Genomic DNA, 27,443 nt, shown 5'->3' on the forward strand with positions numbered 1-27,443 from the left:
GTGAGGGGTGAAGTGGTGAGAAATGTGGGGGGGACTACCTAGGCCATAGGAGCAAAGGAGTGTCCCGAAGACTGGGGCACAACTGATTTGCACTTTTGGAAGATCACTAAAGTCGGCCCTATTGAGACTAGATTGGGTGGAACACATGGTGGAGGCTGCGGATCAGCTGCGGTGTTATTTTCCCAAGAAGCCTGGCTTGAAAGAAGGGCTCTGATCCGGAGGGCAGTGACCTGAGGCCCAGCAGAGGGACTGCAGACTGAATCCGGGTTGAGCTGGTGGGGTGGGGAGTTCAGGCAACAATGAGTAAGGGCTGAGGCGGTGTGGGCCAGTAGAGAGTCTGGTAGGAAAGGAAGTTGGAAGAGCACAGGCGGGGGTCCCCGTGGAGGGGCTGGGGTAGCGGGGGCGGATCTGGGGGCACTTCGCGCCAAGGTCTGGGAGCCAAAGGCCAGCGCCGGCTATTTGCAGTTCAGTGAGCCCAGCCCGATGCCCGAATCCTGACTCTCCCAGTTTCCAGCTGTGTGACCTCGGACAAGGGACTCAAGCCGTCTGTGCCTCAGTTTCCTCACACTTGTGAGCGTGAAGAAAGTTGGCTGCTGTTATCAATCCACCACCCAGATGGAAGACACGATCTTGGAGTCCGGCGAGCGTCGTTCCCCATGCAGGGAGTCAGGATGCAGCTTGCAATGTCAGGGTCGCCAAAATCCCCAGGCTCGGCGGCGAGCGGAACCCGCTGGACCGCGTCCGGGCGGCGCTAACTACCCCCGGCCCAACAGGCCCCGCGCTGCGCCCCGCGGCTCACGCGCACGCGCAGCTCCGGGCCGGAGTCCGGCGGTGCTCCGCACCGGGCTTTGGTGTCTACCCGTCGCGGCGGCCGCACGGCGCCGCGCACGGCTGGGCGGGGCGGACCGCGCTTCCTCCGTGGCGGCGGCTGGGACGCCGCGGCTGGGCCCAAGATGGACCTTCCGAAGCTGCTCGCCGCCCCGACCGCGCGCGGAGCTCAACATGGCGGCGGCGGCGGCCCCGGCCGACTCCGCCGAGGCCCGGGGCCACCGCCCAGCCCGGGCCCTGCGCGCCGCCGCCTGCTACTGCTGCGGGGCTCCGAAGATGGCGGGCCGGGGCCGCTGCGCGGGGAGGCCCCGGCGGCGTCGGCGGGCCCGGGGCCGAGCCCCCCGCCCCCCGAGGACGGTGGCGACTCTTTCGTGGTGCTTCTGGAAGTGGCGCGTGGCGGTGCGGCCGAGGACCCCGGGCGGCGGGAGGTGGGGTCCGGCGCTGGCGCGAGCCCAATCACCCACTCCGAGCCGGGCCCCAGCTGCGCAGCCACCGCCCCCGGGTCCGGCGCGGCTCTCGCGGGCACCGTCACCATTAACAGCCAGGACCTGCTGGTGCGCTTCGATCACGGCGTCTTCACGCTGGCCGCCGCGCCGCCGCAGCCGGGCCAGCCTCCCCGAGGCCCGCCGGCGCCACCGGGCGAGGAGGTCACGAGCCCGGCCGAGGGCCGCCGGGGTCCCCAGGGTCCGGGCCCTAGTGCCCCGGGCTACCGCTGTCCCGAGCCGCAGTGCACGCTCTCCTTCGCCAAGAAGCACCAGCTCAAGGTGCACCTGCTGACGCACGGCGGCAGCCAGGGCCGGCGGCCCTTCAAGTGCCCGCTGGACGGCTGCGGCTGGGCCTTCACTACCTCCTACAAGCTCAAGCGGCACCTGCAGTCGCACGACAAGCTGCGGCCCTTCGGCTGCCCGGTGGGCGGCTGCGGCAAGAAGTTTACCACCGTGTACAACCTCAAGGCACACATGAAGGGCCACGAGCAGGAGAACTTGTTCAAGTGCGAGGTGTGCTCCGAGCGCTTTCCCACGCACGCCAAACTCAGCTCCCACCAGCGCAGCCACTTCGAGCCGGAGAGGCCCTACAAGTGTGACTTTCCCGGTAACCGTGCGCCACGGGCCTGCGGGCGGGCTTCGGGGGGCTCCCGGGGCCCCAGGTCCAAATTCAGCCGCCAGCAGTGGGTGCGGCGTCGCCCTGCCTCCGGCTGTTCATCTAGGCAGGATTTAAGTTCCATGGGCCAAGAGTGAGGGGCGGGAACGGAGCACTCTGGTGTTATGTTCCAGTTCTTTCCAGGTGATTTGGGTTTGACTCCTCAGCCCTGCACTGCTGTGGGGATCTCCACAAAGGAAGCACTAGTAATTACAGCCTTCCTTCCCCATGGGGGGGGCAACAGGTCTCTCTTAAGGTGCTTCAGGTTAATGAAGGTGATAAAGCATCTTACTAGATATTTGACTTAGGAGTCAGGTGTCTGTTTTCTTGGGGGTTTCATCAGTTAGAAATTCAGGTATCAGATAGTTAGGTGGCACAGATGAGTCTGGCCAGGTGGAACACCCTAAGGCCCCTAGGGGTTAGTCAGGTGTGTGGTGCAGTGCAGTTTTCTGGCCTTTTATGCTTTTATCTTCTTTGGACTTAACAGTTTTGGGAAGTCTAAAAATTATCATTTTACAGAGGAAGAGTCTGAGGCCCAGTAATGTGGATAAAATCCAGTGAAGGGTTCTTTCCCCTCTGTCATTGCCTGCAGTAGGAGGGAATGCAGGATCCAAAACTGTGAACTCCACCAGGAGAGGCGTCAATCTTGACATGCTCCAGGAGGGAGAGTGTGCCTCCCCAGGGGGAAGAGAAGATTCCTACCTGGGAAGGAGTTGGCTTGCATGGGCTGGGATGGAAGGCAGTGCTGGTGGGTGGCACTGCAAAGCCAAGGCAGGGAGTGCGGGCTGTGATGGTGCGGTGGGGTGGTATGGTGAGTGAAGTTGGGAGAGTGTGGGAGGGCCCAGTAGAGGGCAAGGGACCTTCTCCATCCTATTCGTTAAAGTGGAACCTCAACTATGTGCCTAGCATGTGCCTTTCATGTGTGTTGATGCATTATATATGTGCAGTGCTCTCATAGTAGTGTGTTTGTTAGAAAATATACTTAAATTGTAGGGATTTTGAAAGGGTGAAATGAAAAACACATTAATAGGTTCTAGTTTCTTTTTCCCCCATATGCTTGTGGACGGGCTTGTGCATCCCTCTTTGTGGAGAATATAGGTTTAGACCGTTTCAGAACCTTTCTAAATTATACACTGTGAATCTGGCTTATAGACTGCTCCTGAGTAAAGTGTACTAAGAGCATCATTTCAAGTGTAATACTAGGAAGATGAGGGATTTAGCTTGCTTTAGGGTATGATATCCTCCCGAGAGTTTGGGGTTGGATGATCAGAGGTGTTCCACTTGGGTGGGTTCAGGGGAGGGAACTGTGAAGCTTCATTAAATGTTCTAGACCTGAGTTTGCTGAGGCATTGGGAGTAGTGAGGGGCTTCCTGTGAGAAAGATGGCAGAGGCAGGATCAAAGGGCTTAACTGTTGATTGCAGGGAGGGTGGTTCTTGGTAAGGCAGAGAGATTTACCTCTTAGAGTGTGTGAATGCACCAAAACCCAAAATAGGGAATGAGGGGGATGGGAGGGGAGAGCAGATTTATGCCAAAGAGGAGGAGCAGGATGATTTGGGGGCATTTAGGAAGAGGAGCATTTCCCAGTTGAGTGTTGCTAGGGAAAGTGGGGTTCCTGGGGCTCAGTGCTTTGAGGCGGTGATGTGCAGTGTGTATCTGCTTGGTGGTTTATAGGCATGATGGTAGCATGTTACAGGTTCTGGGAAGAGCTGCCACAAAGATAGGAATCTTGCAACCTGCTATTTTCTACTCTATTTAAACAGTGAACCTTTTTGTCAAAGGAGAGCTATTGATGTGGAAAGTTTGGGGATTGCTGAGGTAGCTTCCTTTCTGGTGGCTCAAGTGGGGTTGAAGATGGGAGTGAAGGAAAAGGCCATGTGAATGATGACTCTGGGAGCCTCCTTTGACAGCAGGGAATCCTGGTGAGATAAGCAAAAGGAAAAGGAGAAGCCAGGTGATAGTGGGGGCTGCTGCCCTTTGCAGAGGATGTCAAAGAGGACATTTGTAATTGCGGAGGACACAGCGTCACGTGCAGGGGCAAATAAGAAGTCTCAGGTAGAATGATGGTTTGTGGCCCTTCCAGGTTCAATGCTCCCAGACAGAATCCTTGTTCCTTAGTATCTATCTTGTTGGGTTTTCCGTAGCCTCACACAAAGAGCATTGACATTTGAGTTCACAAAATGTAAGAAAGATCTGTGCTGTGGAAACGGGAAGCACGAGGCTGTGATTGGAGGACTTTCCCTTGATCACGCCTTCACAGCAGGTGGCCTGCCTGTGGTTGCTGGCTGCGCTTAGCCACTGCTACAAAGACAGTTGCCAATGGTTATAACAGTGGTTGTAACTTTCTGGAGCTGCTTCTATCTCATTTTCTTTCTTATTTGCTTCAGTGTGAATGGTGTCCGGGAGCGGTGACTAGTTTAGCTGTGGTATGTGATTTTTGTCACACCAGTGAGCAGGGTTTGTGTTTTCTTTGTTCAGGCTGTGAGAAGACATTCATCACAGTGAGTGCTCTTTTTTCCCATAACCGAGCTCACTTCAGGGAACAAGAACTCTTTTCTTGCTCCTTTCCTGGGTGCAGCAAACAATATGACAAAGCTTGTCGCCTGAAAATTCACCTGAGAAGTCATACAGGTAATGAGCTGGAGAATACAGCATTTGTACCTAAGATTTGCCTTTGTGGTAGCTTGCATTTATGATTACGTGGCATAATTTTTTTGTTTTCTAAGGTGAAAGACCTTTTATTTGTGACTCTGACAGTTGTGGCTGGACCTTTACCAGCATGTCTAAACTCCTGCGACACAAAAGGTAATCTTCACATTTCATTACCCATATAGAGAATGAGTGAGTTGTTTGTCAGTAGCAGAAGCCTGTGGATTAAATATCTGTCGATTTTTTTAAGTTATAAGAAAAGGAGCCCATTGTAGATAGTTTGGAAAGTTCAGAAAGCTGTAAAAAGAAAACCACGCAGAATCTGATCACCTAATGTCAGTTTTTCTGTGTTATACTTGTTTTTAAATGTAATTTACGTACTTTATACAAAATTCAATATTTAAAAAAGGTTAACAGTGTGGAAGCAGCTTTCCTGATGTCATTATAAACTTTCCATACTGGTAACGATGTCCTTGGGGGTCTTTGTCTATGTGCAGGTGTTGTTCAGCACTTTATCTTTAATCTCTCTCCTTTAACTGTCACAATGACCATGGCTTTGATGTTTGTACTTCAGACTTTGATGTTCTTACTCTCCCTGGTTTGCATTGGGACAGAGAGGTTGGGTGGTTTGTCTATGCTTGCACAGCTGGGGATTTGAGGGGTTTAAGTATAACAACATTACTAGAAAAGGACTGTATTTGTGCATGAACTTGAGGGGGTCCTTTTAGCATTGCCATTGATTTTCTGTGCATGCTTTTCTTTGCCCTCTGTAGGGCAACTGGAAACTTTGTTTGTTAGCAGAATCTCTAAACATTGGAGGTAGCTTTGTCAATACGTTTGGGACCCAGTCATTTGTTCCTAGATTGAAGCAGCACTAATTGTGACTTTTGAGTCAGCCTTGTCATTAAAGTAAATTTCTAATTGCAGGATTAGCTAAATTGCAAACCTGTCCACATGGGTTAGAAAGAATTAAGATTTTCTGAAATGTGCTGATCATTTCCTTTAAATGTTAAGACTTTGTAATTTGCAGAATCTTAAACAAAGAATCACTTCTGAGGTTTTGTGTCTCCGGGTTGTGTGAGTGAAAAATCACTGTTTTTCTCTTCTGACAGGAAACACGATGATGACCGGAGGTTTACTTGCCCCGTTGAAGGCTGTGGGAAGTCATTCACCAGAGCAGAGCACCTGAAGGGCCATAGCATCACCCACCTGGGCACAAAGCCATTCGAGTGTCCCGTGGAAGGTAGATTTTAATAGATTACTTTGAGCTGTAAACTAGTATGTGACTTCGTCATTGTAAGTTTAAGTTGTTTAAAGGTAAGTTTTATTTTGCTTCAAGGCAAGGCGAGTGTAAGTTGCAGCATTAAATTTAATTGGCTAGTTTTTAGTTAGTTGTTTTATCTTGGAAGTAGTGTATTGAAAAGCACAGATTTCAGAATCAGACCTGGTTTGACTCTTGGCTCTGAAATGTACTCCCTAGATTCGTGGCTCTAGTTATTACCTGTTTAATTTGGTGGTTGTGAGGAGTAGGTGAAATGACCTGTTGAAAAGTCCTGTTTTGGCATCTGGCACCTATCACGGATTCAGTAAATGGTAGCTATCTATGCGTGCTATGATGGGACAGCAGTCAAGTTAGGCTAGCTTTTTCAAAAGGGCATTCAGATGTTTTTTTCTCTGCATAGCAAAGGTACGATTCGTGGGCAGAAGTGTGCTCCATGGCTTGTGTGTGCTGGGCTTCTGTAGTTGCTGCAGGTGTGTGGGAGGGCAGAGCAGGTCAGTGTGTGCTTGTGAGTCTCCTTCCTGGCTTCCTCTTCCCTCATGTGATGAACTCAGGCCAACTTCTCTGGGCATTAATTTCCTTATCTGGAAAAGAGATAATAAAGACCAGTTTGAAGCCAAGACCAGTTCCTAGAATGTCATGAAGGTAATATAGGTGGTTTAACCAAAACACAGTTCCTCCTGTTGTCAGAGCTCTAGTTGGGGCACACCAGGTAAACCAGTGCCTATAGGGTGCTGTGGGGACACACAGGTCACCCAGACTGCTTCTAGAGCATGGGGGCATGGGAGTGGTCTCCCAGTTGGCTGAAGAAGGAGGCGGAGCTTGCCAGGATTAGAAAGGAGGAAGAAGAGGTCAGTGTAGGGGCATCTCTCAGAATGGTGAGAGCAGCAGGCTGGGTGTTAGGGCAGGAGTGTGATGGGACCATGACTGAGTTTAGAGCTCAGTCTGGTTTCCTGGGGAGATGGCTTGTGCCTGCACTGGGGCTTGGCAGTGGGAAGGGAGAGAATGCACAGGTGAGAGAGATAGGAATTGGACAGTGTGCTGGCAGCGCTTGGTGATAGAATTGGGAGTAGGGGTTTTGGGTGAAGCAGTAGTTAGGGCCAGCATCTCACTTGAGGTGGGCACATAGGCTGGTGGTTGGAAGAAGAGGATGTGCTTCATTTTAGGTGCCCGCAGACTTTCCAAGCTCAGGAGGCAGGGATGTATTGCTTGCTGGGCTCAATGAGGAGGTGGGCTGGGAGTGAGGCTGGTCCACATGGGGATGGGCTAAGCCGTGGAGGTGAATGCAGGGCTCAAGGATTGGTGTATGCTGAAGAGGGGAGGTAAAGGGTGGTGACTGAAGGCTTGAGGCTTCTTGGACCCCAGTCCCAACCCTGCTACTTAAGTCACTTTGTAACCTCTGACAAGTGGCTCAAGCACTCTCTGCCTCTTTTCCTTATCTTTGAAGTGGTCATAAAACCACACAGGAAAAGCAGTCACATTCCTGGCCATCAAAGGATGTCCAAGTGAAAATGAAGTATGTTTTGTTCTCTGTCGAGTTAACAAATATTTAAAAAAAATGGAAACCACTGCTAACAAGCGTGGCAGACATCCCTGTTGTGGTTGACTCCTGTCCTTGGCAAAGCAGTTTGGTAAGAAGTGTTTTCAGCACCTCTGCTCTGTGCTGTGCCTCCTTAAGTGTGTGTGGAGGTGTCCCAGCTGGAAAGGGGGCTGAGGGACATTGCAGGTATAGAGAACCCCTGGGCACCATGTGGAGCAAGGGACACATTGTAGACAGTGCATCTAGGGGTGAACCTGGAGGCATCTGTCCTCTTGTGTGTTTTCCAAATGTTCTCTCCTGAGCCTGACCTGGAAACGAGCTGGAAGCTTTGTTTGAAAGTGAGTATGTTCAAAACTCCTCTCACAGGCAGCCAAAACCCTTAGTCATCTGGTCGTATTCTGTCTTCATAGCCTCTTTTCCTAAAATAGGCCTCCCCCAGGCCCTAGACTCCAGCAGCTCCACCTCGCCATCCCAAGAAGCTTCCACAAGTGCAGTGGTGCTTGTTCTACTTTCTTGGGCACTGTGTGAGCATTCCGTAGGTTGGAATTGTTTACCTATAGTCTTTATAACCCCTGTGAGGCATGTGTCATTCCCACTTTACAGAAAAGGGAAAGGAGACCCAGAAAGAATAAATAAGGCCACATGGCCAGTAGGGTTTGAAGTAGAGTTACTCCAGAGTGCAAGGTCTGCCCACCCTGCTTGGTGGCCTCCATGCCTTGCGTGGCAGTTGCTCAGCCTGTACACCTTCCTGCTCTGCTGTGTGGCCCCTACCATTTATCAAGACCCAGTCACCTCAAATGCTGCATACCTCTTGAAACCTTTTTTCTCTCTTCTCAAGAGATACACTGTTTCTTCTGCTTCTAGAACACTCCAAAATAAAACACTAGTTTTATTTTGCCCTTTTTTTAAAATTAAATTAAATTTTTTTTAAAATTTTTTATTTTTTATAAACATATAATATATTTTTATCCCCCGGGGTACAGGTATGTGAATCGCCAGGTTTACACAGTTCATAGCACTTACCATAGCACATACCCTCCCCAATGTCCATAACCCCACCCCCCTTCTCCCAACCCCCCTCCCCCAAGCAACCCTCAGTTTGTTTTGTGTGGTAAGAGTCACTTATGGTTTGTCTTATTTTGCCCTTTTTTAAGACAGCTGGTTTTCACATCCCTACCAGGTCACAAGCTTGTAGCTGCCTAGAACCCTGCTTCCCTCTGCTTGTCCCTGTGGTACAGAGCTCCAACAGTGGGAGATTAGGCCAAGAGGAAGGTGGTGATACTTTGTAATTTGTCTTGTTTTCCCTCTGACACACATTTGCAGGTGGGTGGTCTTACTGATTCTGGCTAAGCTGTTCAGTAATCAGCAAGACTACTCCACCTCCAGACTCCAATTGTGCTTCTGATTTAGGGTCATTTGCTTGGTCCCTTTGGGCCTCAGTTTCTCAGTAGTAAAATGAGAAGAATTGGCTTTGGTGATATTTTGAGATAGTTTCCAATTCTAAATGTTGTAGGGTTCCAGTTTTTTAGTAGTAGCTAAGTACAGGTAATTGGTACAAATTTTTAGTGATTGAACTTTTAAGGAGTTATTTAACACTGAATTTAACTAACTTTGTCCAGCAGCCTTGTGTAGTGGGTGAAGAAACAGGCCCAGCGTTAACTTGTCAAGGTTGTGTGTCTTCTACACAACTGATGGGGAACTTCCTATCTCCTTTTAAATGGAGTTTGCTTTCAAATTTAATTCCTTGTGCTTCTCGGCCTTTTGGCTAAGATCAAGTGCAAATTTAATTCCTTGTGTTGGGGAGGAAGAATTTTTTTCTACCCTTCAAGATGGTTCTCGCTGGACTAAATTAAATTGATGTGAGACAGATTAACAGAAAATAAGATTTATTTAATCATTTATTTATTTTAAAGGTTTTCTTTATTTTTTTGACAGGGAGGGAGAGAGGGAATAGAAGCAGGGGAGTGGAAGAGGGAGAAGCAGGCTTCTGCTGAGCAGGGAGTCCAATGCAGGGCTCAATCCCGGGACCCTGGGATCATGACCTGAGCCGAAGGCAGATGCTCAATGACTGAGCCACCCAGGCACCCCTGGAAAATAAAATTTAATTCTATATATATGGAAAACCCACACAGACATGATATTCAGAGACGGGTAAAATGAATTATGTATGTCATCCTGAGCTAAAGAGAAGGGTGGATAGGGACCTGGGACTTTCAGAGGGAAGGAAAGCATTTTATAGGAAAATGGAAATGAGTAAATGTTTGGTGAACAAGTGTTTCCTGGGCTCACAGAAACAATGTGACACAGAGCAGACTTTGCTCAAACAGGCCTTGCTATGTCCTCCCTGTCCTCCATACTTAGTTCATATCATAATGTAGTTATCTGTGGTGGTAGCTTTTTTTCCTGGAGTATGTCCTCCATCTAAATTCTTTTAGGCAGTAGGCAGAGGGATGTCAAAGTTTATTTCTGAGTCTTTTAGACCTTAATTGCTTCCACCTGGCATAACCTGCATGCCGAAGAGGCCTGGCTTGGGGCACCCTGCCTTGGCTCCACATTTGTGATGTTGCCCTAAGGGCTATGTGTCTGTCCCTGGTCAGTGGCTGGAGCGTGGCATGCATTGTCTTATGATTCCAATGGGAGGAAATGTCAGCACTGGTTCCTTGGGGATCCTCAGGTTTACCACTCATTTGTTCTTTTTGTTCCAGGGTGCTGTGCTAGATTCTCTGCCCGTAGCAGCCTCTACATTCACTCCAAGAAACACCTGCAGGACGTGGGTGCTCCGAAAAGCCGTTGCCCAGTGTCCAGCTGTAACAGACTCTTCACCTCCAAGCACAGCATGAAGGCCCATGTGGTCCGGCAGCATAGCCGGCGCCCAGGTCTGCTCGTTTACTTCTCTCTTAAGGCACTGCAGAGATGCGTCTGCTTGACATGTGTCAGAGAAGCTAGAGCGTGTCCTTCCTTCCTTCCTCCGCCCCCTTCAGAAGTTGTCTGGTTATGGATTAAATTAATTGAGCACAACGAAGTCTTACTGGCCCATAAACCATGGCTGCCAAGCCTAGTGTCATCTTTTGGACTGTCTTCTGCCACTTTTTGCCTTTGACCCTAATCCCTCACCTCTGAAGTGCTTCCCTCCAGGAGCATTCAATTATTTATTTGTTTATTTATTTTCAGTGTTTTTCTTGGTTGGCTTTTCCTAGAATGTGTCTCCTAAGTCTGTCTCTCTCTGTGACCTTTGTCCTGGATTCTGAGCCTACCCCTTCCTTGTTTCTGTCTTCACCCCTCTCTGTCTGGTTGTGCAGAGTGGTGGTTCACCTTGTGAGCAGGGGGTGGGGCTTGAGGGCCTGGGTAGGGGAGAGGGGTGGGGGAACCACAGCAGTAGTCTGGAGCAGGGATTCTGGGCACATGAAGGCCTGGTCGTCTGGCTGCATGATGACATGGATTGACAGTCTGCCTCGAGCTGCACGCACAGCCCTATGGGCAGACTGTTGAGGGGTGTGGGCAGCCATGTGCTGCCTCTGCCCTGAAGCTCGCACCATCCTGCTCTTTGGGGCGTGGTGGGGTTGCTGCTCCTGGCAGGGGAAGCCCTTGCTAGCGTTAGAGTCATTTGAGCGTGCTGCCTCCCTGCCACCTGAGTGACAGGCAGCAGGAGCGTTGGGGCACAGCTACTTCCCAGCCATAGGATCTAGGCTAAGGCACAGGTCCTTGAGCTTTGGCTTTTCATATTTAAAACATGGAAGAGAATTTGTGTAGTGTTCTGAAGGAAAGGTCCTTCCTCTGGTTTCTTCCCATCCTGTTATAGATGTGGTCACGTCACTCCTTTTGCTCTAATGGTAATTGCCATTTCGCTTGGGATTTAAGAAGCTGCCCTTCTGAACTCTAGGTGTTAATGAGGACTCATATGAGAAGCTGTCATCTCAACTCACAGAGTCTAGTCAGGAGCTGTAGGCTGGTCTTGAGAGGCCCTCATTGGTCGTGTTGCTACTTCTGTCTCTAGAACTTAGCCCTCGCCACTCCTGGCTCTGAGCTAGCACTGTGGAACACTGTGCACCCGGCCCTCTGTGTTCCTGCTCTTCTCCCTTTCCTGGCTTGGCTCATTCGGAACTCAGCAACAGCATCATTCCTTCCACACGAGTTTCCTTAGTCTCTGTCTCCATGTGAGAGCCTCTTAGGGGCTCTGTAGTGCGTGTGTTTCCCAGGCTCTGAATTTATAATGTGCCATTGACTGACTTGCGTGTCATTCTACTCTGCCATAGTCAGGGGTGGATAACTAGGTAGTGTCCCAGTGCTAGCCTTGTGAGAAACGGGTTCTTGGGAACCTGCCTTGTTGTGGACTGGCGCTGCCAGGGACTCTGCTAGACCCTGGGCTGGGTGTTGGAGTTCCCTCCCAGTGATCCTGGGGCAGGGGCATCTTCACTGCTCCATCCCTGAGGAAGCCTAGGTGGATAGGAGAGGGACTTGTCTGAGGTCCCATACACTGGGAAGTACTGGAGCATGGTCATGCTTATAACTTTGGTCTAGATGCTGTATTAATTAATGTTCAGTGATTTCTGAATATCAGGGCGTTGCAATAGCAGGTGTCTAGTAGATATCTCTGATTTCAAGGCTAAATAGGAAATTTATGAACAAATTGGTGTCTGTTTGCACTGAGATTATTATTACTAATTTTTTTATCCGTATGAAATTCTCAAGATAGTGAAGGAAATTTTTGGGAGGTTTTGTAAAAGAGACTGTTACCCGTTTTTAATTTCTGAATCTCTGCCATTTTTTAAAGTTGTTTTATTGGTACTGAGATACTTAGTGAAGAAGCAATAATATATCGATACTATTTTTCAGCTTTGAAGTAGTATGACAACTGAAGAAGATAATATTTGGGATTTGGTTATTAATTTATTTTGGAAGGGTCTGTCATGGATTTCTTTCATAGGTTTGCATTAGAACTATAGTAGGCACTCTTACATGGTGTCCACCACTAAAAAGTATGAATTTGGGATTAGCTAACAGTTGGTGCAGGAGGAATAGAGCCAAAGAACTAAGAGAGCCTTTCCCTCTGGCCAGGCACTGGCATGTTCTAGAAGCTTCAGCTATAAATTTCTTGGGAAGGATTAACTTCAGGGCCCTGTTTGGTTCCCTTACCCAAATATTTTATACTCCCATCTTCTGTTTGCTTGCTGCTTGAAGAGTCCTAGGATTTGGGATGATTGATTGGGTTCACTGGTATATAAATTTCTGACTTGAATATTCATTGAAATATTTTAAGATTTTATTTTTAAGTAATTTCTACACCCAACGTGGACTCGAACCCACAGCCCCAACCAAGATGAAGAGTCACATGCTCCACTGACTAAGCCAGCCTGGCACTGTTCAGTGAAATTCTGTAAATGTATGCTAATGCTCACTTTTCCTCCAAGGGTAGTCTGACTGTTTAAGTTACTTAATTGAATGGCAAGAGAATCAAATATTTGATGAGTGAAATGACCAACAACAGAGGCTGAATGAACAATCAAGACTAAAGAGGGATTTACTAGAATTATTTTTTCTGTGATCTTTAAGTACTGCTTAGGGGCTAGGTGCCAGTGCCTGGTGCTAAAGGGACATTGTTGGTGAGATAGACTCCCTGCCTTCAGGATGATCAAGGAAAGAGTATTAGAGTTAAGAAATACAGTGGTGGGGGTAGAAGGAGAGCCTATCAGGAGATGTTCCAGGGAGGGGACACAACTCCAGAGTGCCTGATGTCTTAGTTCTCTATAGTTGGTGGGGTTTGGACCTTGAGCCAGGGCATTTATCCCAGAGCATGCCAGACAGGACAGTTTTTTTTTACCCACTGATCACCCCCAGATGACTCAAATTTGTTTTAGAATGGCAGCCAGTTGTGGAGTGGGGCATAGATTTTAATGAGACATGAGCTGACACCAGCCGACTCCAAAAATATCCTGGAGCCGGAGTTCAGCTTGTGTCTGACTTCTGAAGATTTGTGGTCTGGGTTAGGTTTTACAGGCTCCTGAGGGCACTTCTTGTGTAGCAGAACAGGCATAGCATTTGAAGCCAGAAAGACATGGATTCAATTCTTCCCTCTTTCTGTTACAAGTTGATGTGACTTTAGGAAGTATTATTTAGACTCTCAGGTCATTTCCTGTCTGGAGAAATCCCTGTGAGCTCAAGGATTTGAGGGAGTATACTTTGAATGCCTCATAGGTTATCAAGCAATGCCTTTCTTCAGCCTGTGGCCACCTTCGATGCACCAGGCGGCAGGGGCAGGAGGAGTAGATGTTACCTTAATGGCTTGCTTACTGCGTAACATTTTAGCGTGAACAAAACCTCTGAGTCTGCTAAAGTGCGTAAGACAACTGGAGTGTTCATTTCTCTTTCAGATCTCTTCCCTCAGCTTGGAGCTCCGAGTTCTCTTACGCATAGCAGTGAACTTAGCAGCCCAGGCCAAAGTGAGCTGAACAACCTAGACCTGGCAGCGCTCTTCTCTGACGCACCTGGTGATGGTGGTAGTGCGGCAGGGGCCTCAGACGAGGCACTGAACTCTGGCATCCTGACTATTGATGTTACTTCTGTGAGCGCCTCACTCGGAGGGAACCTTCCTGCTAATAATAGTTCCTTGGGGCCCATGGACCCACTGGTGTTGGTGGCCCATAGTGACATTCCTCCAAGCCTGGATAGCCCTCTCGTTCTTGGGACAGCAGCCACCGTTCTTCAACAAGGCAGCTTCGGTATGGATGACGTACAGACTGTAAACACAGGAGCTTTAGGCTGTTTGGTAGCTCTGCCTGTGAAGAACTTGAGTCCGGACCCACAGGCTTTGACCTCAGGTGGTCATTTAACAGACACCATCTCCACACTGACCTCTCCGAGTCCCCCACCTGGAGACACCGGTGGCCCAGAGCTGCTGGCTCCAATCAAAGTGGAACCGGCCTCGCCTCCCAGCCCCAACACTGTAAGGCAGCAGGAACGGAGCCGAGGGGCGCCCAGGTCGGTGTTCTGCAGCCCTGCGGAAAAGCACAGTCCTCAGAAAGACACGGGGCTCAGTGCGGGGACCGGCAGCTTCTATTTGGTATGAAGTGCTCTGTTCAGTCACCACCGCATAACTCGCTTCTCTTACACTCAGTTTTGAGGATGTTCTGGATTAATCGTTCATGTGCAGACATTTCTTACTGGTTTGCGAAAAGATGGAACCCTGGACTACAAGTCTGGAAATCTGAATTCTGATCTTGAGTCTGGAACTGACTAGGTTTTATGACCTTAAGGGAATCACTTATTCTGTCTGAGCCTTAAATTCTCATTTATTTCTAAAATGAGGAGATTTGGCTAGATGATTTCTAAGGTCCTTTTGAGTTCTGTGATTCTGTGATGATGTGTTTCTTTTCTTGAAAAAAAAAAAAATGGGGTATTTCGTAATGTTGAAATATTCTGCCTTTGTGCTTTTCATGGAATAACAGGTCCTTAGACTTAATAATGGCCAGAGGAAGAGGAATCGTGACATCAGGTTTAATGGAAACTTTAAAACCATGCAGAAAAATTAAAAAAAAAAAATTAGAATTAACAAGGAAAAAAGGGAGTGGTTGGTGAGCTTTTGTTTCTGGAGGGTTTTAAGAGTACTTCTCCTATTTTGAGGCTCGGCAGTTAATATACTTTAATTTTATTTATGTCAGTTAATACATTTAATATAATTTAATTTAAAATAATTTAATTAAAGATTCTTGGGGGAGAGTCTGATTATTTCCTCAGTCTCAGATGGGAGTGATCAAATAGGGTTTTTTTTTTGTGGCATAGGTTAAATTTGATGGTGATATTTATATTCAAAATGTTAAATCTTATTTTACCACAATTTTTAAAAAGAAGTTAAATCCTTCACATTTGAATTTGAATCAGTTGTGAGGAATGTGGTAACCCATCTACCATGAGCCTTTCAGTCTGAGAGAAGCACAGTCTGTCATAACTTTTCTGATGGCTCTCACTTGTCGGTGGCCTAGCCATACTTGCCAGCCTTTGCTTAGGTGGCCAGAGCAGTTGCTAAGCCACCCAGGTGACTGGGCCAGAATGGGGAGGTCGCCGAGGCTCAGAGGTCACTGGGGAGGCAGGGCCTGTGTGGAGGGCCTTGATACCTTGAGAAACCATAGTTCCTTGGTGTCACTGCATCTCCAGAGCCGTGACTGTGGGTGGAGGCAGGAGGAGCCGCCATGACCTTGATCCTGACTCCTTGTTCATTTTCTCGCTAGCTGTGTGACGTTGGGCTGCCTCGATTCTCTGAGCACAGATGGTGTGTGGTGAATGGGTTACAGGTATGCCACAAGCTGTTGAGGGATGTTCTTTTTCTTTTTGTAGTGACAAGCATTAAGCTCTTTTTCTTATCAAACATTGACAAATTTACAGAAGTGAAGTTCCATTTGAATACTGTTTGGATACCTCCGTAAACTTTCTGAATTCAGTAATGTAGTTCTTGTTTTGGTGTATATAACTTTTGAGTCTGGTACCTGCCACCAGAGCAGCCTCTGTAGTGGGTATATGAAATAGGGTCTCCCTGGGTCTGCCGTACAGGTGTCGTGTGGCATGTTCTGGAAAATGTTGAGAAGTGCTGCAGTTAATTAATCCTGAACCACCAAGGGAAGGCTGCTTGTTTCAGACAGCAGAGAAGTATGTAACTCCTTTTATAACAGTTTCTGTGTAAAGTATTTTAATATGTTTTAGACTTTGGAGGAATAAGCTTTGCTTCTCTGGATAATAAAATTATGTATATTGTTCCAACTCTCATTCTGTTTAGTTGTCACTGTAATTGGATATAACATTTGATTCTCCGTGAACCTTTGCTGGAGATCCTCAAAGATTATTGGACTCAACTCTGTTCAGGAGGCAGACTTAGTACATTTCCGTAGTTCCTTTGCTACCCTTCCTTTACTATTTGGAATGAGTGACTGACATGCTTTTCTTTGGTCTCAGGAAAGTGGGGGCTCAGCAAGAACTGATTCCCGAGCCATTCAACTAGCCAAGAAAAAAAAGCAGAAAGGAACTGGGAGCAATGCAGGTGAGGCTGTGTGTGCTGGGGGATTGAGGGATCTGAGTTGCCCTGGGCCTTAATTAAGGACAGAAGAAACACAAGAATAGGTGTTTCTATGTTCTTTGTGTTACTTTTATGTTCAAAATGCCCTTTATCAATTCCTTAGTTTTATGTGAACCTAAGAAAAAATTATCCATTAAGAAAAAATTATCAGCAAGATTTCCAGCACCAGTATGGACATGTTTTATTTATCTAAAAAAGGCTGTGCAAAAGTTAGTGGTCGCAGACTCCAGTGTCTACTGCCTACCAGGCTGCTGGGACAAAGAATAGACTGGCCAGGGGCCAGAAGAGCAGAGGTTTGAACTTGAAATGAACTGGCCACTGGGCCCTTACCTTGGCACTGGGAAGAGCCTGGGGACAAGACTGCAGCTGTCCCAGGAGCAGGGTTCCATGGAGCCAGCCCCTGGGTGACACGTGGCATTATGGATACCTAGTTCCGAGTTCTGTTGAAATCTTGTCATTTTAAAATGTCAGCAGTTTTTTTTTGGAATTAAAAAAAAAACAAAAAACAAGAAACAGTGGACCAAACCAGACCTGCTGGTTTGTGGCTTCAAGTATCTATCTGGAAAGTGAGGTAGTGGGATGCGATGCTTAAAGAAACTGTGGCAGTCCTTTTGTAAAGGTAATAGTGATTTCTTCTAATACCATTTTCTGCATATTTCATGTGTCTCTTTACCTAAAATTTGTTTGAAGAATATCAAAGGGTAGGGTGCCTGGTTGACTCAGTTGGTTAACTCTTGGTTTTGGCTCAGCTCCTGAACTCATGGGTGGTGGGATAGAGCCCTGAGTCGGTCTCTGCGCTCAGTAGTGAGTCTGCTGGAGATTCTCTCTCTCCCTCTCTGTCCCTCCTTTCACAAACACATGTGTTTGCTTGCTTGCACATGCTCTCTCTGAAATAGTAAATGTTTTTAAGAAAAGAATAGTGATTTCTATAATCAGAGAAAATGTACAGTGAATTATACAACAATGAATTATACAATGTAGGGTTAGCAATACAGTTTTATGTCTTTCTGTTTGTAATAGCAAGGCTTCTTTCACTCCCTATTTTCTGTTAATTAGTTGTCTTAAAGCTGACACTGCCCTATAATGGATGTCATTCATGTCCGTGTTCATGGTGACTGGGGAAGGGTTCAGGGCAGTTCAGGAAGTGTCCAGATGGTACTTGGAGAGATAATAAAAGAAGGTGTGGGTGGGGGGGAGAGGAGATAGGTAGAGTGAAAGAATTCAGCACAGACTAGGCAAAGTCTGTGAAGGGAGCCAGCTGCCTTTAGCCTTATAGGTAATCTCCATTTGAAGGAAGAAAAACACTGAGCATTCAGAGATACAGTGTGTGTCACATTGATTGCATTGCTTTGGGGTCATGTATAGAGGGCGTTTTATTTATTTTTAATTGTTTTTATAAATATTTCAGCATTATCTTTTAATAAGAAGGTCACTTAAAAAGCATAGTGATGTTATTATTATTTCTTTAAAAAATAACAGTATTTCCTTCATATCTAGCGAGTGTTCAAATTTTCAGTTGTCTCAAACGCTGTAAATGTTTCTTGTAATTGTCTGCTTAAATCAGAATACAAGTAAGTCTCCTCTTACTCTTGGTTGGTATGTTTCTTAATTGTCTTTAACATGTATAGGTCTCTCCATTTCTTGCCCATGTATTTGTGAAAGAAACCGGGTGGCTTGTCCTGTCAAGTCGGCCAGTCTAGATTTGGCCGATGGCATCCCTTTTAGTTTAACAGGTTTCCTCTGTCATCTGGGGTTCCTGTAAATCAGCATCTAGAGGCTTGATCTGATGGGTCAGCCATTGGGGGTTGATGAAAGTCATTTGCCGGTGTGGGGTGCTCTTCCAGAGGTCCGTGACATCTGGTGGTTGGTCTGTCCTGTGTTGTTAGCAGCCACTGATGACCATGACTGGATTCAATAATTCCTGAGGATTTGCAGAAGATACTTCTCATTTCATTACTAGCTAGAATTCTGTAAAGAGAGCTTCTCATCTATTCTTTACCTTGAGGTACAGTCATACTAGAAAGTCAGGGTAAATGTCTGAGCCTTTTTCTTCATCAGTTTTCAAAGTAATGAACTGGTTTCTTTGCATCCTCCAGTGGTGGTCAGAGTACTTTTATACACTCGTTGATTTAAACATTTTTTAAAAAATATTTTATTTATTTATTTGACAGAGAGATCACAACAAGCAGGCAGAGAGGCAGGCAGAGAGGAGGAAGCAGGCTCCCTGCGGAGCAGAGAGCCCGATGTGGGACTCAATCCCAGGACCCTGGGATCATGACCTGAGCCGAAGGCAGAGGCTTTAATCAGGCACCCTGATTTATACATTTTATAGACTTTTTTTTTTAAAGATTTTATTTATTTATTTGACAGAGAGAGAAATCACAAGTAGGCGGAGAGTCAGGCAGAGAGAGAGAGAGAAGCAGGCTCCCGCTGAGCAAAGAGCCCAATGCGGGGCTCGATCCCAGGACACTGAGATCATGACCTGAGCCGAAGGCAGCGGCTTAATCCACTGAGCCACCCAGGCGCCCCGATTTTATAGACTTTTTTTAAGGGGAAATAATCTCCAACCTCCAAATGTTTACGTAGTAGAATTTTTTCTTCTATTTATGAGGGCTTACATCTTTGCCCCCCACATATCTTTCTTGAAAAGCCCTCATGAAGTCTTGTCATCAGCCAAGAGATAGAGAAATGATCCCTTTCCCAGAATCTTTGGGGCCAACTCTATTTCCCCTTCACCCCTTGTCATTTTATTGTACTAGAATTTTAGACTTGCAGAAAAAATGATTCCTTGGCTGGCCATACTCTGTGAATATTGTCACTCACTCATGTTTTCCAGCTGTAGAACCCCTTACCTAGCCTCCCCTCATATTACCATCTCCCATAGTCATAGTGTGTTTACCCAAGCTAAGGAGTGATCACCACCACAGTCCCAGGGAGTGGACTGCAGACTCTATCTGGGTTTGACCGGCACCCTACTGCTGATCCTGTCGGGGGTCCCAGGCTGCACTTGGTTGTCACAACTCCTTAGTCTCCTGCAGTCTGGGTCAGTTCCTCAGCTTTCCTTGCTCTTCATGATACATTTGAAGAGTGCTGGTCCTTTATTCTGTTTGGGCCTGATGCTTTTTTTCATTAGGAGGAGGTGATGGAGCCAGAAGTGAGGTACCCATCGCACTGTGTCATATTCGGGTCCATGCAATAAACGTATTACAGGTGATACTAACCATTATCACCGGGTTAAGGTGTTGTCTGCCAGGTTTGTGCATCATGAAGTTACTATTTTTTCCTTTTACAGTGAATAAATATTTATTTTGAGGTCGATACTTTGAGATGGTGTGCAAATCTCAGGGATCTGCGAGATGACCCTGAACTTCTACAATTCCCAGGGTCTCTGAGACTACTCTCAGGTTCACTAATTCTCGAGGAGGGCTCAGAATTCACAGTTAGCGATTACTGGAGTGAAAAGATTTAGAATTAAGTCAGCCAAGGGAAGAGGAGAGGCATAGGGCATGTTCCAGGTGACATCCTAGTGTGAAGCTTCCCACCGGCCTCTCCCTGGAGTTGTGTTGCCAGCTAAGGGAGTTCACCTCAGCCTTCATGTCTCAGTTGCACAGATGGCTGCCTGTCCATGCGGCTGACTTGGTCTCCAGCCCCTCTAAAGGTCGAGCGGACACTGAGACCCAAGACCTACATTTTAAGTCACACTGTTAGACTATCTGGAGTAGCTGAGAGCTCCCACTTCCCAGGCAGGACCTTCCAAGGACCTTGTGATTTCTTCTCAGGAGCCAGGGCAAAGGCCAGACGTGACCTTGGCAAGGTTAATCTGCCCATACTTGTGCAAATATCCTTTTTCTCTTTAAATCTCCCATCAATTCAGGGCTTAAGGGTAGATTTTGTTACAGTGATGTTCTAGTGGTGACCCCCCCCCCCACTTGTGCATTCATTAGACAACTTCTGTAAGGAAAAGCTATCTCTTGTAACTCATTTATTTATTCCCTTCTGTCAGTATGGACTCAAAGGTATTTCTCCTTTAGGCTATTATAAGGAATATTAGACTATAATCAGAAGTATCAGTATTTATTTTGCTGTTCAGATTGTTCCAGCTTTGGCCACTGGGAGCTTTTTCGGTTGGATTCTTGTGCCGTGGTTTTTTAGGGGGCGTTTCCCTCCCTTCTGGCACCATCTGTATGTTCCCTGCCCCAGCCCAGTATTCAGTCACTTTCCCAAGGAGTGCTATTCCTTTTATTAGAAAAAGGTATTAGAAACCAAGGTCTGGTCGCTCTGTGTGGTTGTTGCTCATTGCTATCCAGCTGTCATTGTATCTAGGCCCTCACAGTAGACAGTGCTAGGAAATATCTTCATGTACATTAGCATGCTGTCTGTGTTTTGAATTCAGAATATTTTACGTTTTAGAACGGTAATAAGGTTCATATATTCTATATTTCTTAACATGCCCAGTTACAGCATCAGCACTTTTCAGTTAAATATATTCATTTAATAAAAGTTCAGGTCAGGTGTTGGCCGGTGACTATTTTTGGCACCAAATTTAGGAGGAGAAATGTGGGTTTGGGAGCTTTTTGGTTTTCAGGATTAAAGGATTTATTTGTGTAATAAGGCTAAGAACAGAGAAGTTGTAGGGAAACAGGACTTAGTGGAATTGAGACGCTTAAACACGGTTGGGATTTTATTATCACTGTAGTTAAGTGCAGAGTACACATATCGAGTCTTAGAAAATGTGCAGTCTGAATGATTTGAAAAATAAAGGTAAAATGTCTAAAATTAAAGATTATTCCTGTTGGGTTGCTCTTGCATATAGAAAATAAAATTGTGCTACTTTCTTTATCTTTAATATTGTGGCTTTCCCTGCCCCAAATAAACCAAGAATATTTTCTCAACATAAAAAGTAATGAGAAACTTTCCTTCTTGAATCTGATAGGGAAACAAACTTTTTTTTTTTAATGTAACCAGCTTCGGGATTATGAATAGATATGTACCTTTCTTGTCTCTAAGGGCTGGGGAAAGGAAAGAACAGATGGGACTTAAAGGAAGACACAGTAAACAGCAAAATCTACTGACTGCCGTTTTTCTTGACGAAGTGAAAAAGGAAAATCCCAATTCTTTGTTGTCTAGAAGAGACACACCCTGATGAAAATATTTAGAAAGGTTAAAATTTAAGACCAGATAAAACAAAAAACAAGGGTCAATAGTAATATTAGAGATGTGGAATTCAGAGGAAACAATTGGGGTTTTCCCTGTTTTTGGATGCTGTTCACATGTAATCAACAGCAAGACTAAGATTTAAAACCAGGCATGTGAGTATTTATATGAAAACTTATACTATCAAATAGGATAAAATAAAAACTGGTGGAAATCTATAATTGGATAAATGAAAACCTAGCAATATTGGAAGTGGGTAATTAAACTCATTTGCAGATCAAGCACACAAAAAAAATACAGATATGAAGGATGTTTACAGTGGGATTAATAAAATTTAATAAGTTTTACTCCATAACCATGGGCTATTTATCAAAATTAAACTGAATAAACTAGGCCATTAAGAAAACTGTAACAAAGCGTTAAGGGGGAAAAACCCAACCTGGCAATACATGTTTTTACTATAACGTGGTAAAATAGAAAGTAAAAATTCGGGGCACCTGGGTGGCTCAGTCGGTTAAGCAGTTTACCTTCTGCTCAGGTCATGATCCCAGGGTCCTAGGATGGAGCCCTGCATCGGGCTCCCTGCTCAGCAGAGAGCCTGCTTCTCCCTTCCCTGGTTCTTGTGCTCTTGTCCTCCCACTCGCTCTCCCTCCCTCTCAAATAAATAAAATCTTAAAAAAAAAAAAAAAAAAAGTAAAAATTACTTGGAAAACAAAAGAACCTACTAAACTCTGAGTAAAGAAATAAAAGCTGATTACAGATAGTCACAGAAAAACTGGATCACCATCCAGTTACGGAGTGTGAATTGAGCAAGCAGCCTCCTTGCTTTCTCCTTTGTAAAATGGTTAATAAAAGCACCTACTTAGGATTCTTGGGGGGATTAAATGAGATAATACAGGTGAAATGCCTAAAAGCAGTCAGTGTCAGCTTCTCGTTGTTAGGTATGCAGGCAGGGGACATTACCCGAGCCAGAGCCGCATTTATGACCCGAGTGCCTGCCTGTTAAATGCTCAAAAGGAAGCTAAGAGGAATAGCTATTATTTCAGGATGGAAAAAGAACAAACCTGAAGGGAGTCAGATCCAGATTTTGACACTTGAATGTGCAACCTATTCATGATTTAGGAATGCTCTGTGTGGGCCAAACAAAACATCCTTCAGTGGATACAGTCCCTTCCCTGTTAGTGTCTACCTCTGTCTGTGTAGTTTTACCAAGAGAGAAGAGAAAGCGTAAGTGAATTCCACCGATCTAATAGAGAGTCAGTATCGTGCAAACCACATGGTAATACATTGGAGTACTTGCAGTAGAATGCACGATTTAAAAAAAAATCACCATTATTCAGAAATAAAAGTATAAACAGTTCAGCAACCCCCAGATGAAGTTAGTATTTCAGAAGCTCATGCTGGTACTTGGGTTATGTTATTTTCTCAGTAGATTATGTATTTATTGAAAAAATTGGTATCCATTATTGATAGAATTAGGAATGCAATAAAGATTCCGTAGCCCAAACTAAGAGCCAACATCATAACTCACTGGTGGCTTACCAAAAGCATTCTGCATGCGTGCCAGAATTCTTTTATTATTGTTAACCCTTTTATTATCATTGTTAACCGTTGCTCTGGATGTTCTTGCCATTGAAATCAAGAAAAATAGGAGCTTGTAGGGAAGAGACAGTAACTTAAGAGATGATTTGACCACTTACTGGAAAACCCCATAGAATCAAGTGAAAACTGGTGAGAACTTAAAAGACATCGAAGTGACCACTTATAAACATATAGCCATTGGCAGTGTCCTGTGTGGCAGCAGTAGCTAGTTAGGAAATGCAGCAGAGAGAGCAGCTCATGTGCAGTAGCAACAAAAATTCTAGAACAATTGGGGGAGATTTCATAAGCAGGCAGGACATAAAGGAAGAGAGGAGACAACAAAACTTGGGACTGAGAGAAGAGACAATGCTTCCAGATGTCCTCACTCCCGTTTTGATACATGTCTCCTACGGAGTGCCATTCAGGGATACCACTGCTTGCATTCTGATGTGGGAGCTGGGGCGGCGGTCGGGGGAGCTTTGGATAAACAAAAACACTAAATCAAATGGTAAATGTGAATACAACAAGGAACGGGTATGTGATCCTTTGCGGTTTATAGTAGGGTAGAGAGAGGCCTCAACAGAGGAGGAGACCCTTGACAAAGGTGAGAAAGGGAGCCATGAGGATGGATCTGGGCAAAGTCCCTGTGAGCCTGAGGCTGGAAAGTACTCTCAGCAGAAAGACCTTTGTTGTTGGAGTTTGGAGGCCCAGGGGGTCCTTTTCTGAAGTGGTCAGAGAGCTGGTAGGAGGCTGGGCTGTTGAGGGCCGCTAAGGGTCTCGGAACTGTTGGAGCTTCGGCTTTCACTCCAAGTCAGATGGGGAGACATAGGGACGTAATTGGAAAAGTGACATGGTCCTTTGAAAGGCTCATCCCAGCTGCTCTTCTGAAAGTAAACCGTAAGGGGCAAGGACGGCAGGTAAGGGTTCCTTGTAGTCCCCAGTAGGAAATGACTGTGGCCGTGGGCAGATGGTGGCTGCCAGTGGGAAGAGGTGGGTAAATCCTGGATCTGTCTTAAAGATGGGTCCAACAAGATTTGCGGACAGCTCTGGGGTTTGGGAGAGGAAGAAGTCGTCATTGCAGACATGCTAACTCTTCCCACGGTATTTCATACAATTCCATTTGAAATTCCGAGGACACTTGTGTGGGAACCTACGGTCAGGGATTCCTGAGGACGGATGGAAAACTAGCCTGGAGGCATTACTCTGTATTTGGGAGGACATCTCACAGGCGTCAACCACTGAAGCTGTGATGGGGCTGTGATCAGTAGTTTAGGACACAGGGACGCACATTGATCGATAGGCCTAAGACCAACACTCTTGTGTGTGTCGAGGTGGCTCCTATTATTGGCAAATAAGTAATGGCCTTTTGGGAAAAAGAGACTAAAATTCCATACAGGATAAAGAAAGAAGACAAGAGGTTTCAGGTTTTTTAAAAGCATGGAAAGCTGTCCAGATAGCCAACACTTGCTTTGCCCTCATCTGTGTGCTTTACATGATTTAGCTTGCGTGTCTTCACAGTAGCTCCCTAAGGTAGAGACTTAACTACTAGCCTGCTCTACAGCTGGGCCGCCAGAGCCACTCCCCCAGTGCGCTCACTGCTCAGAGGGTACGGATGCCCAGAGCAGAGCAGAGCAGAGAAGAGAAGAGGGCCAGGCCTTGGAGATCGGTGGATGCTGAAAGGTTTTAAATGAGTGTGCACAGCATGAAGTAAGAGGAAAGATGGGATGGGACATGAGTAGGCACTGTGCAGAAGGTGGCCAACAAATGAGGAAGCAGAGGGGATGTGCTTGGTGCTCAGAGGCAAGGAAACCCAGAGCCCACAGGGGTGCACGTGGAACATGGGGATGCAGTGTGACATTCCTGGATGGTCACTTGATACTGTTTGCAAGAGCCAGAAGATTCACGTAATGTCCAGTCGTGAAATGAATGTGTTGTAACTTATCTCAAGGAAATATCCAGGGATCTACGTCAATGGACATGTGCCAGCTGCTGCCCAGTGCTGAGCTGTGTATTACTAAATATCGTTCATGTCTGCCAGGAAAGCGGCACACTTGGTGCATATTTTTGGTAAGTTCGTGTTCATAAGAAAAGCTGGGTGTGTTGTCGGTAGGCACATTTGTGTATGTATTTGCACAGAAACAAAAATGGTAGAACACATACCCTTGCAGGGTTAGTAGTTTTTTTCCGAGTGTTAAGATTGAGTGTTTAAATCATTTTTCATCATTTTCATTTTCTGTATTTGAAAACACATGAACTACATAATTAGAAAATAAGTATTAGCCACCCCCATCTAAGTAGTGGGAAACTAGAACAGTGGTCCCCTGTGTCCCACCCTGGGATGGAGTGTACCAGTGGAGGTTTTTGGGTTGCACCTGAGGCACTTGGGTGGGCTCTCCAGCTGCTTCCCCTATAAACTGAGACAGGAATAGTCTGGAATTGGTTTCCCTGCCCAGAAAGGGATGATGAGAGCAGCAGGGAGTGGGCAGAGGGGCCAGGCAGCATGGGGCAGGGCCCCTCTGTGGCTCCTGTAGCTTCTCCAGCTTGTCCAGCATGGGAAGGTGGGCATGCGGATGGAGAGGGAGCTGATAGACCTGCTTGGTGCCACTGTTCAGTCTATGCCACGCGAATGTTTGAATAATTGGGTTGGATTGAGCCATGAAATTAAGTCAGTGATCTATTTTTTTATAGTGTATATACATATATATTTAAAAAAAATTTTTTTTCTCACATTAAAGCAAAAATTTGGGGGCATATATCACCAGGCTCCTCCCATTTCTTCCTGTTGCTGCCATGCTGAGAGCAGAAGGGCCACACTGAGGGAGAAAGGAGGAAGGCCCCCATGCAGGCTGTCCATTAACTGGGGAGCAGTGGCAATTGTAACTCTTTCTAGAAGAGAATTCTGGGAACGTTCACACAGGCACTCCTGAAAGAGTGGATTGTGAACTCGAGTGTCATGAAGCTCCTTGGTTGGTGGATGGGGTGTCTGGACTGCAGCCAGAGAAAGCCCCCTCTGATGGTGTGAGAAAGTGTGCGTCTGAATCTCTCAGGGCTTTCTCATACCCTGTGGACTCCGTTTAGGCACCCTGGAGGACAGATGGGGCCTGTGACGGCATGCAAAGTGTCTTGGAGGCTGTGGGGAGGCCGTCTGGTCTGGTATTTGCTTTTAGGTACCCGATGACTTTGCTCTAGCTGTCCGTGGTGGTTCCCTCTGCACTGCTGGCCTTCACCTGGCCAGGCTTAGACCCTGCAGGTTAGGGTAAGCGCAGCATGTTTGCCTTGAGCAGCTCTTTGTGGAGTGAGTCTCCTGGCGGTGCACTTGTGGCCAGGGCCACAGCCATCTCTGGTCATTGTTCCCACAGGGCTGAGAGTCTTTGTGGTCCCTGGACTGGAGCTGTGGTTTTGAGGGCTGGCATAGCCAGAGATCTCCTGAAGCAGGATACAGGGGCGTGGTGGTAGCCATCTTCCTGTTGTGCTGGTGGGGAAATGTGGCCTCCTATCCCTGAATCAGCTGTGAGTTGAGTTCTCCTGCACTGGGACAGTGAGCTGGTGATATGCATTTTCTCAGTCCTTGTCCTCTAGGCCCGCCTTTTACTGACGAGCAGCGGTCACTTACTTTGGTTTCTGTTAGCTGTATGCCTGCCCTGTGCTGTTCCCTGCTGGAGTGCATGTCTCGCTTCCTTTCTGTCTCCCTGGTAGATGCCTGTTTCCCTGTAGGTCCTCTTATCTCGCTGCCAGGGGAGTGTGGAAGCCTCCTGAGGGCCCTCCCTGGCAGTTCCCTAACCCCGGTGAGGAAGAGGCCTTTGTTCGTGAAAGATGTGATTGGCTTGGCCACGCATTTGAGATTTCTGCTGCCACCTGAGGTGATTTGTGGGGACAGTGCCAGGTGGCAGTGTCTGGGGATCAGAGCACCAACTCAGGAGTCTGGATTGCAGTTGAGGTCTGCTCGTGCGGTCTCATGGCCTTGGGCAAGTGTCTGCCCTCTGACTGCAGCAGCATCCTCTGTTACAGGAGGCAGCACAGGACCTTCCCTCCTAGCTGGTCATGTGGATTACACTTGAGGATTCTTGTCAAACAGCCCACTGCTGATTGAAGGACCCAGTGCTTCGTTGAATTCCATGTAGGTTTTGCTCATCACAACACATACTTCTGTACCTTCAGTTAGCCTCGTGTTGAAGCAGAATAAGGAAAACAGTGGCAGGGCTTTGTGTCTATG

General features: G+C 46.7%; 1 protein-coding gene across 10 annotated transcripts in view; it reads left to right on the forward strand.

Annotated features, from left to right (window-relative positions):
- The first annotated feature begins 863 nt into the window (after positions 1 to 863).
- The window catches only part of ZXDC (ZXD family zinc finger C), a 97,095-nt gene continuing 70,515 nt past the window's right edge, over positions 864 to 27,443 (forward strand). For 3 of the 10 annotated variants that reach the window (XM_032341317.1, XM_032341248.1, XM_032341179.1), the window contains exons 1-9: positions 866 to 1,920; positions 4,445 to 4,597; positions 4,693 to 4,771; positions 5,728 to 5,858; positions 10,140 to 10,310; positions 13,803 to 14,491; positions 15,657 to 15,719; positions 16,375 to 16,459; positions 25,179 to 25,297. In XM_032341317.1, coding sequence (XP_032197208.1) covers positions 954 to 1,920; positions 4,445 to 4,597; positions 4,693 to 4,771; positions 5,728 to 5,858; positions 10,140 to 10,310; positions 13,803 to 14,491; positions 15,657 to 15,719; positions 16,375 to 16,459; positions 25,179 to 25,297 — 2,457 coding nt within the window. In that variant the 5' untranslated portion in view covers positions 866 to 953. Of the gene's footprint in view, positions 1,921 to 4,444; positions 4,598 to 4,692; positions 4,772 to 5,727; positions 5,859 to 10,139; positions 10,311 to 13,802; positions 14,492 to 15,656; positions 15,720 to 16,374; positions 16,460 to 25,178; positions 25,298 to 27,443 lie in introns of all 10 variants that reach the window. The other 7 variants (XM_032341431.1, XM_032341366.1, XM_032341493.1 and 4 more) reach the window with 5 other exon arrangements.

The sequence above is a fragment of the Mustela erminea genome, chromosome 1 (assembly GCF_009829155.1).
Source record: "Mustela erminea isolate mMusErm1 chromosome 1, mMusErm1.Pri, whole genome shotgun sequence".
NCBI lineage: Eukaryota > Metazoa > Chordata > Mammalia > Carnivora > Mustelidae > Mustela > Mustela erminea.